General features: G+C 43.8%; 1 protein-coding gene across 1 annotated transcript in view; it reads right to left on the reverse strand.

The window, feature by feature from the left end:
* Positions 1–19448, reverse strand: part of ATL3 (atlastin GTPase 3) — a 68061-nt gene that overhangs the window by 27743 nt on the left and 20870 nt on the right. Inside the window, exons 2-6 of the mRNA XM_040329063.1 lie at positions 13694–13902; positions 13468–13611; positions 13251–13355; positions 10654–10704; positions 2786–2842 (exon numbers count right to left, since the gene is read on the reverse strand). Of these exons, the coding sequence (XP_040184997.1) occupies positions 2786–2842; positions 10654–10704; positions 13251–13355; positions 13468–13611; positions 13694–13902 (566 nt within the window). The remainder of the gene's footprint in view (positions 1–2785; positions 2843–10653; positions 10705–13250; positions 13356–13467; positions 13612–13693; positions 13903–19448) is intronic.

Genomic DNA, 19448 nt, shown 5'->3' on the forward strand with positions numbered 1-19448 from the left:
ATCTATTCTATATCTATAGCTAGCTATCTATTCTATATCATCTATTCTATATCTATCTATCTATCTATCTATCTCTCTATCTATCTCTCTATTCTATCTCTATCTATCTATCTATCTATCTATCTATCTATCTATCTATTCTATATCTATCTATCTATCTATCGATTATATATCTATAGCTATCTATCTATCTATCTATCTATCTATCTATTATCTATCTATCTATCTATCTATTATATCTATATCTATCTATTCTATATCTATTTATCTATCTATCTATCTATATATCTATCTATCTATTATATCTCTATCTATCTATTATCTATCTATTCTATATCTATATCTCTATCTATTCTATCTATTTATTATCTATCTATCTATCTATCTATCTATTCTATATCTATCTATTTCTATCTATTTATCTATCTATCTATCTATCTATCTATTCTATAGCTAGCTATCTATTCTATATCTATCTATCTATCTATCTATCTATCTATCTATCTATATCTCTATATCTATCTCTATATCTATCTCTATATCTATCTCTATATCTATATCTATCTATATCTATCTATCTATCTATCTATCTATATCTCTGTCCGTCTGTCTGTAAGCCCAATCACGGGTGAGTGACGTTGGGGGGGGGGGGGGGTGTTTGTGATTTTGCTTGCGCCCCCCTAAAAAAATGGAGCACCAGCCGCCACTGGTCATAAGTGTTTATTGAGGGCCCCTTTTTGCGTATGGTGTGGGAATGCAATAGAATTTGCCCATTGTGGTCCCAGATTACTCAATTCATTGCACATACTTTTGATCTCCCAAATATATGCAGCCCTATGGTAGGACTTCTGGGAATAATTGAGAACAATCTCATGGATAGGAATACAAAAACCCTTCTGAGACTATTGTTGTTCTATATCCGTAAACTGATCGTAATAAATAAATTGTATACGGGCAGATCACCTTACATTGTCTGCGTAGAAAACTTTGGTCAATTCTAATGTTACCCTATATAAATTGACATATGAAGCGAAAAAATGTACCAGAATTTGGTACAGATGGGTGGATTATATGGATACAGTGGCTGATTACCTGTAAAAACCAATGAAAAATCAAACTGTCTCAGGTTTTTTCTAGAAGTACTAGTTTATAGGTACTAGTTTATTGTTTATCCTACAGAGGTGCAACATCATGGCACGGTTGAACTTACTGTATGACATATGATGTGAGGAATGGGTTGGTTGCACACTCTAACAGGTTTGAAAGGAGGGGTGTTACCTTCCTTGTTCCATTTTCTTTGTCCTTTTTGTTTTTTCGTTCAAGGTTAGAAATATTTCTGACTCTTCTTTATGTGCTGTGATAACAACAAAAGATATATGCCGTATGTACAGTGCCTTGAAAAAGTATTCATACCCCATTGACATTTTCCACATTTTGTCATGTTACAACCAAAAGCGTAAATGTATTTTATTGGGATTTTATGTGATAGACCAACACAAAGTGGCACGTAATGGTGAAGTGCAAGGAAAAAATGATAAATGGTTTTGAACATTTTTAACAAATAAATATCTGAAAAGTGTGGCGTGCATTTGGATTTAGGTCTGGACTTTGACTGGGCCATTCTAACACATGAATATGCTTTGATCTAAACTATTTCATTGTAGCTCTGGCTGTATGTTTAGGGTCATTGTCCTGTTGGAAGGTAAATCTCCACCCCAGTCTCAAATCTTTTGCAGACTCTGACAGGTTTTCTTCTAAGTTTGCCCTGTATTTGGCTGCATCCATCCTCCCATCAACTCTGACCAGCTTCCCTGTCCCTTCATGGTGCCGTTTATTCATTGAGGTTCTCGAACCAACCTCTGAGGGCTTCACAGAACAACTGTATTTATACTGAGATTAAATTACACACAGGTGGACTATTTACCAATTAGGCGACATCTAAAAGGCAATTGGTGCCACTAGATTTTAGTCGGGGGTATCAAAGTAAAGGGAGCTGAATACAAATGCACGCCACACTTTTCACATATTTATATGTAAAAAAAATTGAAAACCATTTTCCTTACACTTCACAATGATGTACCACTTTGTGTTGGTCTATCACATAAAATCCCAATAAAATACATTTACGTTTTTGGTTGTATCATGACAAAATGTGTAAAATTTAAAGGGTTATGAATACTTTTTCAAGGATAGAATAGATCGGCTAACCTGTGACAGTATATATGGAATACTTATTTTCCTGAAATGTATGTACTATATGTTTTTCCATTGGTGAACTGTACTATATTAATGCATATGGCAATAAAAACCATTTTTTTTTTTTAAAACAAGGCGATATTTGGCCTGTGTGTAAGTCAGAGTCTGTCCGAAAGAAGGTGGCCGTTTGGCCAGCTTCTGTCGGCTGTGCATGCTGGAAAATCAGCAGCCGACAGACTCCCAATTAGCGCTCTCAGCCAATGGCAGAGCGCGGTGATCGTAGTGTGCGGGGGGGGAGGAGTGTCCCTTTGTCAGAACACAACAGCTCAGCGGGGGAGATCACTGAACTAACCTTGCATGGTTAGTATAGCGGCTCTGACCGGAGCTGACAGTTTTTATTTCTTTTTTGTTCAAACCCACGGGGTTGAACAAAAAATAAATAATAGTGTGTACCTGGCTTAATAGTTCATAAACACTATTTATAATATCCCAATTCTTATCGTTTTTGAACAGGCACACGTTTTCTAGTAATAATATTACGAATTGCAAAACGATTCAGGCGCAGATTTCCATCTTGCTCATTTCTTACTTGAAAGGGCTTCAAGAAGATCTCGTCCATAGCCAGTCGTCCATATTCAGTAAAAAGCTAAAGAATGGCAATAGAAATGAAAACATGAATCTTTAGATCTTGAGTTTTTCAAAACCTTATTAATATGCATCACTCGGTAAACAACTGTATGCTAAAGTCTCAGTTTTGTACTCTTGTCCTTTGCAAATTTTCTATCTAATAACACATAATTTTTCATGGAAATGAAGGCAGCCATATACAGTAAATTAAGGACACTGATGAAATTATTTAAAAATAAATAGTGATTTATTTTTTTAAATGTTAACAAAATAAAAATAAAATGTTTAAAAAAAATAAAATAAAAAATAACTTACATTTTTGAAAAAAGGATGTATTCAATGTCTTTATTTTCAAAAAATTGTAACATAAAAAATTACAACTTTAAAAGACTTGCTATGCCTCTTAATAAATGCCTCACACGGTCTACTTTCCAAAAATGGTTCATTTGTACTTTCCTAACACTTTAAGACCTCAAGAAATTACAGAGCTGAAGTGGTTAAAGTAACTGCTGGTAAACTGAAATTGTAAAAAAAGCTGCCTGACAGCAAACACCAAAGCCCCTTTCACACATGTGGACCGTTTTTCATCCGTCGGTTAAGGCAGCCCTCAAAATTTCCACTCGCCTACTAGCATTTGGCAAGTGGATTTAAGCTGGGGGCGAGTGATGACAGGGCTTCCTCCAATCTGTGCCTACACTTAGAGTCCCAATGAGATTGGCGGCCGAAGAGGAAAGGTGCATGCTCGGGAAAAGTAGTCTGGTGAGCCACGCACAGGCAGAGCAGTACACAGGTGCTCTCCTTACAATTCTCATTAAAGCGGGAGTTCACCCATTTAAAAAAAATAAAAAAATCTCCCCTTAGCTTCCTGCTCGTTCGGTCTAGGGGAATCGGCTATTTATATTAAAATATGTGCAGTACTTACCCGTTTTCGAGCTGCATCTTCTTCCGTCGCTTCCGGGTATGGGTCTTCGGGAGCCGGCGTTCCTTCTTGATTGACAGTCTTCCGAAAGGCTTCCGACGGTCGCATCCATCGCGTCACTCGTAGCCGAAAGAAGCCGAACGTCGGTGCGGGTCTATACTGCGCCTGCGCACCGACGTTCGGCTTCTTTCGGAAAATCGTGACGCGATGGATGCGACCGTCGGAAGCCTCTCGGAAACCTGTCAATCAAGAAGGAACGCCCATTCCCGAAGCCCATACCCGGAAGCGACGGAGAGGATGCGTCTCGTAAACGGGTAAGTACTGCACATATTTTAAAATAAATAACCGATTCCCCTAGTAATAACGAGCAGGAATCTAAGGGGGAAAAGTGCCCTCTAAGGGTGAACCCCCGCTTTAAGCCATGGGACCTAACAGTATGACCTTTCTGAGCCTGCCCCCCTCCCCCGAGCCCCGACCAATGTAGATGGAGAGCAGAAAGTAATGAGTGAGGTGGAGGATTGCAAAAATTACCACTCCGGTGCAGCGCTCACAGAAAGTTGCCCTGACATGAGAGCGGCAGCCTTCTAGTTTGTGCAGTTTTCTTCTCCTTGTGCTCTATGTAAGTTTAGCCTGAGCACTGTGAACAGACTGGTCTCAATGTGTGCTGTGCGCTGTCAGTGTGCGCTGTGCTATGGTGTCAATGGCTGTGCAGTTGTGTGGATCTCAGCTCTGGATTGTACTACCTCCCGCTGTGCTGCAGCTCCTCTCCTCTCTGCCAGCCTGAATAAAAGGGGGAAGTGGGGACATGCAAGCGTGGAGCCACACACACAGGCTCCTGATGATGAGATGAATGGGAGAGAGAGAGAGGATGGATGGAAGTTGCAGAGGAGACAGCAAGGGAATGGGGAACCAGTTCTAGTGCCCTGTCCCTCTGGTCTGCCCCCAGTGCCCTGTCCCTCTGGTCTGAGCCCAGTGCCCTGTCCCTCTGGTCTGAGCCCAGTGCCCTGTCCCTCTGGTCTGACCCCAGTGCCCTGTCCCTCTGGTCTGACCCCAGTGCCCTGTCCCTCTGGTCTGACCCCAGTGCCCTGTCCCATTTTGTTAAAGTTGTTGTTGGTAATATTTAATTTTGTAACTTGATTCTGCATAAAACATTGTCATTCCATGAGATAATCTACGAGGGCGTGTTTACGGGTGCAATTAGGCGCAGGGCAGTGTATGAATTAGGTGGGGCAACTGGTGGCGAGTAACTCTTGAGGCCTGGCTAGTGGCTCAGGACTTGAAATTTTGAGCCCTGGGTTAAGGGATAAAAAACAGAAATCAATGCAGCTCTATAGAAAAACAGATGTAAATAATAGGATTTTTAATAACAGCTTACCTGTAAAATCCTTTTCTTGGAGTACACCACGGGACACAGAGCCTCTATTCATTACATAGTGGGTTGTATGGTCACCAGAGGTGATTGGACATTGGCACAACCAATGAAGACAAGTTCCCCTCCATATAACCCCTCCCATAAGGGAAGTACCTCAGTTTTTGTAGCAAAGCAGTAAGGTTCCTATAGAAGGGGGGACCTCTGTGTCCCGTGGTGTACTCCAAGAAAAGGATTTTACAGGTAAGCCGTTATTAAAAATCCTATTTTCTTTATCGTACACCACAGGACACAGAACCTCGATGCATTACATAGTGGGACGTTCCAGAGCAATGCTCAACAAAGGGTGGGAGACACAGATAAGCAGGCCACTAACAGACAAGAAGCCCTATACTGCTGCCTGCAGCACGCTACGCCCAAAAGCGGAATCCTCATGTCCTTTTACATCTATTTGATAGAATTTGGTAAACGTACGGATCTGAGCCATGGAAGCCTGGTGATGCTCTGCCCACGAAGCACTTATTGCCCTGGTAGAGTGCGCCTTAACAGAAAAAGGAGAAATCTTGCTCCTTAAACCATAAGCTTGAATAATTACTTGTCGAATCCGCTTGGCCCTTCCTGGGACCATCTGGCAAAATAAACAAAATATCTGTTTTACGTATCTGAACAGTTGCCTGCAGATAAACTTTTACTGCTCTCACTACATCTAGAGAGTTCAATAACTTTTCCCCGGCTGACCGCGGTTCTGGAAAAAAGGAAGGTAAAACAATGTCTTGATTTAAATGAAATGTCGACACCACCTTTGGTAGAAAGGTAGGATGGGCAAGTAGTACAATTTTGACTCTGTGACAAATTAAATAAATCTCTTTACAAGAAAGAGCTGCCAACTCTGATACTCTCCTAGCAGAAGAGATAGGCCAATTTCCTGCTCAAAAGAATCAAAGCAATATGGCGGATAGGTTCAAAAGGTTGCTTTTGCAAGACTGACAATACCAAGTTCAAATCCCAAGCGCATAAGGGAGACTTGACTAGCGGATTTATCCATAGTACTCCCTGAATGAAAGCCTGAACTAAGGATTGAGATGCCAGCGGTCTCTGAAAAAAGACTGATAGAGCCGAAATTTGACCCTTGATGGTACTAATGCTAATTTCATATCCACTCCTAATTGGCAAAAGGCGAGAATCCTACGTATAGCATGCTTTTTGTGGATTCCACCCTCTGGATTCACACAAGGAAACATACGCGATTCAGACTCTGTAGTAGATTAGCCTGGAGGCTGGATTTCTCACATTAATGAGTGTAGAAAGAACTGGACTTGAGAGCCCTTGTTTCTTTAAAATGTAGGTCTCAGTAGTCAGACCGTCAAATTTAGCTTCTGTGAAGGAAGGGTGGAACACTGGACCCTGTGACAGCAGGTTGTGACGTAGTGGAAGCAATCAAGGTCTTCCTACCGCCATCTTTATGATCTCGGCGTACCAAGACCTCCTGGGCCAATTTGGGGCCACTAGGAGTACTGGTATTCCCTCCTTCTTGATCCTGCACAGTAATCTCTGTAAGAGAATGTATAGATCAGTGAAAACCGATTCCAAGAAATTATCAGAGCATCCATTCCGTAGGCCAGCGGATCTCTCGTCCTGGACACAAAGTTGTCCAACTTCCTGTTGAGCCTGGAGGCTAGCAGGTCTACATCCGGGGTCCCCCATCTCTGACATATTGCCTAAAAACATCGGAGTGGAGAGACCACTCTCCTGGTGACAGCTAATGGTGACTTAGATAGTCCGCTTGCCAATTTTCTACCCCTGGAATGAAGATTGCAGAAAGACAAGGAACATGTTTTTCTGCCCATGTCAAAATCTGATTCACCTCCTTGTGTGCATCCCGACTCCGGGTGCCTCCTTGGTGATTGATCTAAGCTACTGCAGTAGCATTATCGGACTGAATCCGAACAGGGTGGCCCTGTAACCTGTGCCCAGGTTCTGAAGTATACTGCCCGAATCTCCAGTATGTTGATGGGCAGGCTTTCTTCAGTCTTGGCCCAGGTACCCTGGGCTGAAGCTTCTTCTAACACTGCTCCCCAGCCCAACAGGCTGGCATTCGTAGACACCACCTTCCAGGTGATTGGGAGAAAGGACTTTCCTTTCCGCAAGTTCTTGGTCTTTAATCACCAACTGAAGCTTTGGCGCACCTGTTAGGACAGGTGCATGGGTAAATCCAGAGCTTGGCTTTTCCTGTTCCAGGCAGCTAGAATACTGCCTTGCAGTAGTCTCGAATGAAACTGGGTGTAATGAACAGCCTCGAAGGAGGCCACCATCTTCCCTAATAGCCTCATGCAAAGGCGAATCTATGATCCCCTCTTCGCCCTGACCTTGTGGATCAATTTTCTTAGAGACTCGATCTTTGGCTCTGGCAGGAATACCCTGCTTTGGGCTGTATCTATGATCATGCCCAAATACTCTACCCTTCTTAGGGCTTGTAGAGAGGATTTCTGTAGGTTTATGATCCATCCTTAAAAGCTCCAGGTATTTTACTGTATTGAGCACTGAGTGATCCAACCCTGCCACTGACTGATCTATCACAAGTAAATCGTCTAGGTAGGCCATTACCGCTATGCCCCGTGCCCTCAGCTTTGCCAACAGAGGGGCCAAACCCTTTGTAAATACCTGAGGCGCGGTTGCCAAACCAAAGGGCAGAGCCACAAACTGGAAGTGGCAATGTTTCCCCGCAAACCTTAGGAACTTTTGGTGAGCGGGATGGATAGGCACATGTAAATATGCATCTTTGATGTCTATAGACGCCAATAATTCTCTACCTTGTAGGGTGGCGACCACGGATCGAATCATCTCCATCCGGAAATGGCAAATGTTCAGAAACCGATTCAGAGATCTTAGATCCAGGATGGTTCTGACGTCTCCATTTGGTTTTGGAACCACAAAGAGGTTGGAGTAAAAACCTAAACCTTGCTCCTTTAGGGGTACTTCCATGATTACCCCTTGAGACATTAAGTGATCCAATCCTTTGAAGAAGGATTTTCTTTTTAATGGATCTTTAGAGAGCCTAGAATTTCGGAACCGGTAAGGTAGGATCTCTCAAAATTCCAGTTTGTACCCTAGGGATACTGCGGAAACTACCCACTTGTCCTGGATCTCTGTCTGCCATGCCGCTTAAAACTGCCAAAGCTGTCCCCCCACTCGGCCGAGCGGGGGCGCCTCTTCATAAAGAGGCTTTGGGGTTTTGCTTATTCGCTTTTGAACCACACGGCTTCTTGCTCTTCTGGGCCTGGCTTTCTTTAGCCTTTGTGGCTGGCTGAAAATGCTGTCGCCACTGGCTGGAGTCAGATCTTCCGGCAGCCGGGGAGAGAAAACGTTTAAAAACAAGGACGCTTGTTTTTCTTCTTCTCTGGCAATAGGGTAGTTTTACTGCTTGATATCTTTTGGATATATTTTTTCAACTCATCCCCAAAGAGGCATTCGCCATGGAAGGGGAAACTGGCCAAAAGCTTTTTGCATGGAGCTTCCACTGACCAATGCTTTAGCCAAAGAATTCTGAGCACTAGCTGGAGTGTGAGGCGAGATGCCTGCTGGACAGAATCTCTAATGGCATACACTGTAAAACATAAGGCTTTAGGCAGATTCTCCCAAAGTTTGATCTGCTCCGGAGGCAGATTTTTCAGCCAGTTTTACTTGTTCCTTTAGGACCTGACACATACCAACTGCCGCCACAGCAGGTTGGGCCACGGCACCAGCCAAAAAGGAAGGAAGACTTTAGTAAACATTCCAATTTCTTTTCAGAAGGATCTTTAAATACCTGAGCATTGTCCACCGGACAAATCAGGTTCTTATTTACACAATAAATAGCTGCATGTACAGAGGGCAGACTCCACTTCTTGGTAAACTTCTCCTCCATAGGATAAAGAACCTCAAATTTCCTAGGAGGTGAAAAACGCTCATCTGGATGTTGCCAGTCTGCGTAAATCAGATTCTCCAGTAAAGCATGAACCGGATTCAGTGATTCAGTTACCTCCGCTTTTGGTAATTTAAATGTAGAGCGTACTGCTTCAGCATAACAATGCACCTGCAATCTCAGAACCTGGGAAGCAGAGAACGTATCTTCTGATATCCCTGATCCCTCCAACTCCTCATTCTTATACCCAGATGGTGTTACATAATCCTCAGATTTTTCTGAAAGGAGATCTAAAACAACAGAAGGAGATCTACTTCCTTTTTGTCCTTTTGTGAGGACTTTGCGATTAACGTAGCAATTCTCCCTTCTAAGTTGTTCAGGGCTGCCGCCAAAGTGTCCTCAGTGACATATGCAGGCACTGGCACCACAGGAGAGGCTGCTACTCCTGATAGAGGCAATGGCTCATCCTGTATAGGTGTATCAGATATTACAGAGCAGGCACGGCTAGAGCCTCCTGTCTCAGGCGGCGGTGCTTTTTTGTCTCTTTTAATCCCTGAATTTCTTCTTTGGGAAGACATATAACTAAGCAAAAACCAAGGTACCAAAAACGCATATACTACTGTGCTAGTTTAGCATTTCACATAAAGTCTGCAACTAATAACACACAGTTTCATGCTTAACTAGGTGTCTAATTTGGGAGTGCTCAGCCAACCACATAGAGATCTTACGTGCCCTTTACGCTGCTGTGTCCCCCTCAAGGAAAGCTCCCAGCTTGTGAGGCTACTTTATTACTTCCTGCCTGTTCTGATTGCCGTAGGAATAGCGTGCCCGCGCATGTGTACGCCCGCGACAACGCCATACACCATAAAGCGTGCCCCCGTGTGCGCACGACCTAGGGGCTAATGGCGGCGGTCTGAGATGAAGGAAGATCCTTTGGAAACATGTTTGAGAGGAGGGAAGTGTCAGCCGTCCATGGCAGAGCACTGCAGAACTGACACTGTTCTGGAGCATTGTGAGTGGAACTCAGCTCTTTACTCTCTCTAGTGGTGGCCAAATGGAAGACACCTGCCCAAAAAAATAGGAAAGGTCCTTAAAGCTTCATGCTTAGGACTCTTAGGATTTTTGTTCAACTGAGCAGTGTTTGTCAGAGTGGGTAGGCAGTGGGCAGTGGATAGGCAGGTAGGCATCCCCTATCTTTTTTTATAGGAACAGCTTTAAAGTGGTTGTAAAGGCAGGAAGTTTTTCATCGTAATGCATTCTATTCCATTGGCTCCCACTGCTGTCAAAGTCAGTTATCCAATGAGGAGAGAAGGGGGGACGGCCGAACATGGCTCTGTGTCTGAATGGATATACAGAGCTGCGGCTCGGGTGCATCCATAGCTGCTTGCTGTGTGGGCACTTAAAAGGAGGGAGAAGCTAGGAGCACCAACGAGGGACCCGAGAAGAGGAGGATCTGGGCTGCTCTGTGTAAAACCACTGCACAGGGCCGGTAAGTATAACATGTTTGTTATTTTTAAAGAAATAAAAATTTAGACTTGAGTATAATTTACAAACTCAGTTTAGCAGTTTGGGAAACACTATCCAAGCATATTCATTCTACTGACTGAACATAAAAAAAAAAGAGAATTATGATAGACTCACCTGCAACTGTTGTAGATCATCCTCTTGTATATTTTGGGATAAATTATAGATCTGTAATGATGATAAAAAAAAAATGATAATGTAAAATGATAAATGAGAGGCATAAAAGAAAAAAATAGGATTTCTGTACTCAATGTAACACCCCTTTTCCAATGAGCGATACAGTCTAACACTCAGAAACCTAGCGTTACAAAGGCGCATAAATGAGAAATGAACACTAGGTACATAGAAAACTAAAGGTCAGTCCCCTTGAAGCGATGACCCCTCCCATCCGCTCAGTTGTAGAAAGCAGTCAACTAAACAATAGCATATGGAGGTCTAGAGATATGTCACTCAATAAACTCAGAGAAAAGGATTTTACGCTGTGTACAAAAATCCTATTTTCTTCATCATCCATTGAGGGATACAGTTTGAGTAAAAAAACGACTATAGCAGGCCATACATGGTTCTAATCTCGGCTGGTACCTCCTGAACCGGCCCAGATTCGAACCGTGTATGGGCAGGCTGAATGTACCAAGTTGATCGATCAACTTGGGTACAACCAGCATGCTGGGTTTTACCTGCAATTATTACTAGTGGCTGCTATAGTCGCTAGCAATAATAACAGTCTTCTCCCGATGGTGACGGCTTCCACCGCCGAGAGAAAACAATGGTCTGGCAGGAGGAATTCCTGTATCAACACCATCTGTGTTGATAGGGGAATCAAGCTAATTTCTTTCCTGCAACCCGTGGTTGCAGGAAAGAAATTCGCTACATATATGGCCGGCCTTAGGGACAACCAAAAGCAAACAAAATCAAGCCAAGGGACAGGCATATTAAATAACAAAGGAAAACCAGACCAACATGAAAAAGGTCAAAAAGGAAAACATAATGCAGAACGTTTTAACATGTTGACATAGCAGAACGTAGACAAAATGTACAGAAAACTTTCACTGCAGCCAGCAAGTAGATGACTGCTTTGCTAGTAAATGCCCGTTGCAAGTGGTTAAAGAGGAGGTCCACCCACCCCTACACAAATTAAAAGCCAGCAGCTACACATACTGCAGCTGCTGACTTTTAATAATAGGACACTTACCTGTCCTGGAGTCCAGCGATGTCAGAACCGCAGCTGATGTTTCCTTCAGCTGCCGGGTGCTGCCGCCACCATTGCTGTTAAGGGAAACCGGCAGTGCAGCATTACAGTATCACGCTGGGTCCCTACTGCGCATGCGCGAGGCACCGCTGCGTTCTACTGGCCCAGCGGCGGGGAAGAAGAAAACAGCTGAGCCGCTGACGTAATTCGCCGTGGCCCGGTCTCTCGGAAGTGGGGACAGGATACCTGTCACATGTGGCACCGGAGGGGGGGAGGAGACAAATGAGCAGAAGTTCCACTTTTGGGTAGAACTTTGCTTTAAGCAAAGAAACTTCTCCATAAGGCTTAAGAGGTCCAAAAAAGTGAGCTCCTGTTAGCGGGCATCCACGTCTCTCACCTTGTTGTATCATTGCTGCATCACCAGCCATCCCATTGGAATGGGACTGTAGGTGAGTCAACAGCGGGTCAGAGGAGAAGGCGTTGCGGTACAGCTATGACAGTTGCTCTTTAAAACGTATGATTTCAATTGAGTTGATTTAAATCAAGCCTTTTTACAAGTGATTTAAATCATGACTTAAATTGACTTGATTTAAATCAAATCCACCCTGGAGCAAACCAAGGCTGGTCATAGTGCAGTTTGGTCTATTGATCATTAAAAGTCATTCAAGTAAAAACGCCATAAAATCAATGCATCATTAAGTGAATACACTATGTACTACCGCAAACTTACATCGAGGCCCACTACAGACCGAAGTAAGCAGCTGCGTGATGTCAGCATTTAAGCTCCAACCTATGCATTTCGTTGAATGGGACTTCTTTAGGGGACCTCTAGGTCTGACTACTGCCATCTTTTTGTAGACCACTACATTCTGCCCTATGGGAGGGGGAATGCAATGTTCGTCCATAATACTGTAGACAATTTACCTGGAGACGGTGATATATCTTTGATTACCCATTATAGTTTTGTGCACTTTATTTGTGAAAATAATTATTGTTAATTCTTTTATTACCTTTTGTTACTGATTCACATATAATGGATATTTTGACTTTTTGAAGTTTTTTTTTGGTGCTGCAAATATTTACCTAAATAAAAAATATGACAGCGGTTCTAACCCATCCAGTTCTATCCAAAACTAAAATAAATAAAACAAAAATTTGGCTCTGGATACACTTTAAATACCCTTTATTTACATGCCTGCTCCTATTCACCCATGTGGTCTACAAGGGTGTTAACAGCAAAAACGGCTTGGAACCGTATCTTTCATCTGGATTCAGTCAAATGATTGTGATACACAGCCTGATTTGTGCATTGCTTACGATAATTGAGCAGGGATTTTTGTGTATGAGAGGGCTTCTTTTGGAAAGTCTATGTATAAAATGGGACAAATCCCCCCCCCCCCCCCACACACACTTTGTGATAGCTTGGAAACTACATACAGTATCAGGTAAAAAAAAACTTGATGGTTGGACAATATAGTTATAAACCCACACCTGATAAACCCATCATAAACTGTAATCTGCTTACCTGAATAGAGCTGGTCATAGTGCTGAGAGCAAAAATAGTAGCACAATCCTTAACTGTGGACTGACTGTCAAATGCCCCCTGCGTGTCCATTAGGACAACAGCAACCTAATTAACAGAAGTAAACACAAAAAGGTTAAATAAACCTACAAATGAAAAGGTAAAAGTCTTCATGATAACATGGCAAAAAAACAGTTGATATCAAGACGAGTTCTCTTACCTCTTTACCATCCGGCCTTTTCACGGTGAAGACCTCGTTCCAGATTTGAATGCCAGTGGTATCAGGATCGGACCCCCCTTTCCAAGAAAATCCTGTGAGAGGTTCATTATCCTCTCCTAGCCAGTTCCTTCGATTAATTTCCTTCTGTACAGGCACACAGTATAGATAAGTGCTAATTTTTTAATTGATGGCATATATATCACACACACAAAGCTAGAAGCATTACCTGGTGGTACATAAACCTCAGCATAAAGTCAAGCAAGAAAGACTTTCCTTTACGAAAAGCACCAGCTACAGATACAACAACTACATCCAGATCACGAATGTGGTCCTGAAGAAGAACAGAAGCCAAAGCCTCTTCATCCAGCTGAAACGAATGATCATCCTTTTGTACTATAACAACCTGGACTGGGCCAGGAGTAGATGGAGCCATAGCTGTATGCACATAGGAGAGAATACAATGTCAAAACGGGAAAAACAGGGGTAGTTTTCTATACACAGCATTAGAATCTGAGGCAAAACAAGATCTATAAGAGACAGAATGAAGCTGCTTACTTACTTACTTGGGTGGTAGACTTACATACATTTTCTAGCTGGCCATATTCTAATAAAAATGTGGATGGTCTGGAAGGAATTGGCCAAATTTTGATCAGTGTATGGCCTACGCTCAACAGAAGTTGATTGGTTGATCGACTTCTTCTGAAAGGACACGCTGGAAAGCTTTTGTACGTTCAGTGGCTAGAGTGACTGATCAATGTATTCTGACAGCGGCTGTTGCCCCTTTTAGAGTACATTGTCCCGGTTGGGGGATTCCTTCATCTACCTTGTTCACCTCACTGGCTGAGGGAGAAAACAAATAGTGTAAGACCAGCCTTAGCTATTAGGATCTTAGGGCCAGATCCACAAAGAGCCGGCGTAACGTAAATTTTTCCATTTAAGTTACACTGCCTTAAAATTTCTACCTAAGTGCCCGATCCACAAAGCACTTACCTAGAAATTTTCAGCTGTGTAACTTAAATTCCGCCGGCGCAAGGCGTTCCTCTTTAAATGGGGGCGATTCCCATTTAAATTAGGCGCGCTCCCGCGCCGGGCGTACTGCGCATGCTCGTGACGTCATTTTCCCCGACGTGCATAGCGCGAAATTACGTTACGCCGAGCTTTGTGGATCGCGTCGGGTCAATAAAGTTGCGTCGGGAAAAAAAAAAAGATACGGCGGGAAAAAAAAATTCAAAACAAAAAAAAAAAAGACAACTATGCAAAAGGTTGATTTTATATCCTAAACCACACAAGTTATTGCTTTCCTTAGAAGTTCTTGAAAGTATATTTTGCTGTCCTTTAAACGCAGACTTGCCCTCAAAAGCTAGCAGAAGCTCTTATGAACTCCACATTCAATTTCAAAGAGTGCAATATAAATGTGAGCAACTGAGAAGACCGCATAGGACCTTCTTCACCAACTGACCTTTTTGAAGTTAAAAAACACAACGGCAATATCCAATAAAGAGAAAGAGAGTGTAAGGTGCCAAGTTCAGGATAGTAAGAGCAACCGTAAAAACCAGTGCAGAGTTTGGCATTCAGGACAGGAAATACTGCCTCTCAGGCTGACTCATAGCACGTTACCAACATATTTTTTTAAATCTATAAACTGGCATGAAGCAAAATTGTGACGACACAGCAATGAAATGAGAAGATAGGAGAAACAGAGAGACTAAGAAAAAAGGCAAAAAACAAGGAAAGAAAAAAAGGAACGCAAAGAGGAAAGTCAAACAAAAAAACGTAATCTGAATAGCTGAATATAGTTTTTGCGCTATAAACAAATAGAGCGACAATTTTGAAAAAAAATAATATTTTTTACTTTTTATCATAATAAATATCCCCCAAAAATATATAAAAAAAACTATTTTTTTCCTCAGTTTAGGCCAAAATGTATTCTTTTTTTTTTTTTTTTTTTTAGAAAAATATGTAATCGCAATAAGCGTTTGATTGTTTTGCGCAAAAGTTATAGCGTTTACAAAATAGGGGGTAGTTTTATGGCATTTTTAGTAATATTTTTTTTACTAGTAATGGCGGCATTCAGCGATTTTTTTTTCGGTACTGCGACAATATGGCGGACACAATTTTTATAGCAATCAGTGCTATAAAAATGCATTGATTATTATAAAAACGCCACTGGCAGTGAAGGGGTTAACTCTAGGGGGCGGGGAAGGGGTTAAGTATGTTCCCTGGGTGTGTTCTAACTGTAAGGGGGAGGTGGACTCACTAGGGGAAATGACTGATCGCTGTTCATACATTGTACATTGAACAGACGGTCAGGCATTTCTCCCCCTGACAGGACCGGGAGCTGTGTGTTTACACACACAGCTCCCGGTTCTCGCTCTGTAACGAGCGATCGCGGGTGCCCGGTGGTGATCGCGACCGCCGGGCACGCGCGTGGGAGTTAGGAGCGAGCGGGCAGCGCGCACACTCCCCAAGTGGCCACGTCGAGAGCCGACGTCGAGCTACAGGCTATCGCGCAGGGGAGCCGACCTGCCGCCGTAGAACCGCGGCGGCTGGTAGGTATCTAGTTAACAGAGCGAGTTTAGCAAGCACAATAAAGTACCATTGAGTTGGGTAATAATGACAACCATTATCAGCGCTTAGACACAGCGGCATCGCTGTAATTGGCGCTATATAAGTGTAAACATTATTATTTCATTATTATTAATAAAGGATCAATACAGGATGTGCAATTGTCATAAAAAAAAAAAAAAAAAAAAGGACAAAAGATTTACAAAAGATAATCTGTACAGTGTATGGGGTGAATACAGCCATAGTAATAATACATAGGGTAGACCGGACTAGGTGACACACACAAATAAGGAACAGTCTCTTGAAATCAATGGGCCACAACGGCTATACTGCCGGCAATGCACCCCCGCAGTTTTTAACTCTTTCTCGGCCACTAGCGGGGGGTAAAACCGCCCCGCTAGTGGCCGAATAGTGGCGCAAAATAGCGGCGCTTTACCGCCGACGCACCTCCCGTCCCAGTGTGAAAGGGGCCTTAGTAAAGTTGACTTTGTTGTACCAATACTACTCAAAGGGCATATTTGCAAAGCAATAAATGTGACATTCATCAAGGTGAATCAGTCAACATGCAAAATATAAAACAAAGTGTTTTTACATATTGGTGGAGTTTTGTACTGTTGTGATTTCTGACACAAGAATTCCTCTAAAGCAGGGGTGGGCAATTATTTTTTCGATGGGGCCACATGAGAAACTAAAAATATTTTGGAGGGCCGGGCCAAAAGGCTAAACTCAATACTGCATAAAATCAATTGTATTTCTTTATAAAAAGCAGTAAATATCATTGTTGGACAACTGGTACGAGTACTTGTTATAGACATGGCACAGGAGGGGGACAGAGGCTGGGGACATGGCACAGGAGGGGGACAGACGCTGGGGACATGACACAGGAGGGGGACAGAGGCTGGGGACATGGCACAGGAGGGGGACAGACGCTGGGGACATGACACAGGAGGGGGACAGAGGCTGGGGACATGGCACAGGAGGGGGACAGACGCTGGGGACATGGCACAGGAGGGGGACAGACGCTGGGGACATGACACAGGAGGGGGACAGACGCTGGGGACATGGCACAGGAGGGGGACAGACCCTGGGGACAGGCAGCCACTGTTTAATCAATAACAATTGATTAAACAGTGGCTGCATGTGATGGCACAGTGGTTGCGTTTGATGGGCACAGTGGCGACAATTGATGGCACAGTGGTTGCGTTTGATGGCATGTCACAGTGGTGACAATTGATGGCACAGTGGCTGCGTTTGATGGCATGGCACAGTGGCTGCGTTTGATGGCATGGCACAGTGGCTGTGTTTGATTGCACAGTGGCTGCGTTTGATGGCATGTCATAGTGGTGACAATTGATGGGCCCAGTGGCTGCCTGCATATGATGAGCTCAGTGAAGCTTCAATTTTTTTGTTTGTTTTTTCGTTTGCGCCCCCCCCCCCCCCAAAAAAAAAAATTTGAGCACCAGCCGCAGGCCACTGGACAAACTAATGCAGACAGACAGTGCACAGTACCATGAGGAAGTAAAAGCTGCCCAGGCCCCAGCACACATGCTACAGCTATACTTACTTTTCTTTCAGTGTCTGAGAGGCTGGCTCACACTGTCAGTCAGACTCAGTCAGGTCGGTGGTCGGCCACACTCAGCACAGTCAGCACTGCAGCTCTCTCACCTCCTTGTCCACTCCTCAGCCCTCAACCCCACACTTCCCTGAGTTCCCTCACGCTGTGGACTCGAGATGGGCGGACGCAATTTGCAATTTGGCGCGGAGGCGCGCTGTGAATGCTGGGGCGGCCGCGGCGTCCTCCTCCTGATCACTCTGCTTGCTAGGTGCCGGTCGCCATCGCTCTGCTCTCCGCCGCAGCGCTAGTATTATAACTTTCTGCCGCCGGAATTTGCCGCTCCCTCCTAGGTGCCGCCTGGTACCAATGGTCCCATCGACGGGCCGGCTCTGGCCCGGAGCACTCGCCCCTCCCGCCCCTGCCTTGTACCGGCCCTGCCTACTGTTATCACCGCGGTGGGGAACATTACAGACAGTGTTCGTTTGAACAGCTGTTTTCCCCGCTGCGCATAGACACTCCCCCTTGGACGGATCTGTCCAATCGCGAGCAAGGGGGAGTGTCTATGTGACTCCCCCTTGCTCGCGATTGGACAGATCCGTCCAAGAGGGAGTGTCTATGCGCGGCGGGGAAAACAGCTGTTCAAATGAACGCTGTCTGTAATGTTCCCCGCCGCGGTGATTAACGTGGCAGCTGCGGCGGCAGCGATTTCGGTGGCGGGGGGGCCGGATTAAAAGGTCCGCCGGGCCTTGACAGTTATTTTGTGATTCTTGCATTTACGAATAGCCGCACCCTCTCACCAAGCTGCTTGGCGATGGTCTTGTAGCCCATCCAGCTTTGTGTAGGTCTACAATCTTGTCCCTGACATCCTCTCTTTGGTCTTGGCCATGGTGGAGAGATTGGAATCTGATTGATTGCTTCTGTGGACAGGTGTCTTTTATACAGGTAACAAGTTGAGATTAGGAGCACTATCAGTGCCACCCCATTGGTGCCCATCAGTGCAGCTTATCAATGCCCATCAGTGAAGGAGAAAACATACTTATTTACAAAATTTTATAACAAAAACAAAGAAAAAACAGTTTTTTATTTTTTTTAAATCTTTTTTTAATTAGTTTAGCAAAAAATAAAAATCACAGGTGATTAAATTCCTCCAAAAGAAAGCTCTATTTGTGGGAACAAAATGATAAAAATTTAGTTTGGGTACAGTGTAGCATGACCGCGCAATTGTTATTTATAAAGTGACAGCGCTGAAAGCAGGTATAAGTAGGTATTTTCCCTCCTCTGGATCAATGAGAATGCGTCTTTTTTTTAACCGCTTAAGGACCACTGCACGCCTATTTACGTCGGCAGAATGGCACAGACAGGCATATGGGAGTACAGGCTCGTCCCCTTTAAGATGCCGCCACGTGGTCGCGCTCGTGACCCTGCCGCAAGCTCTGTGAGCCCGACCGTAGGTCATGCGGACTCGATCGCCATGGGGATACCCGCAATCATCTCACGGAGAGATAGAGCGGGGAGATGCTAATGTAAACAAGCATCTCCCCGCTCTGCCTAGTGACAATGACACCGTGTAATCGGAGCGGAGATCAGTGTCATGTCACACACAGCCCATCCCCCCTACAGTAAGAATCACTCACCAGGTCACACTTAACCTTACAGCGCCACATGGTGGTTAACCCCTTCACTGCCAGTATCATTTTTACAGTAATCAGTGCATTTTTATAGCATTGATCGCTGTAAAAATGACAATGGTCCCAAAATGGTGTCAAAAGTGTCCACCATAATGTCCCAATCACGATAAAAAAAAAAAAAAAAACTTATCGCCGCCATTACTAGTAAAAAAATATTAATAAAAATGCCATAA

The sequence above is a fragment of the Rana temporaria genome, chromosome 11 (assembly GCF_905171775.1).
Source record: "Rana temporaria chromosome 11, aRanTem1.1, whole genome shotgun sequence".
NCBI lineage: Eukaryota > Metazoa > Chordata > Amphibia > Anura > Ranidae > Rana > Rana temporaria.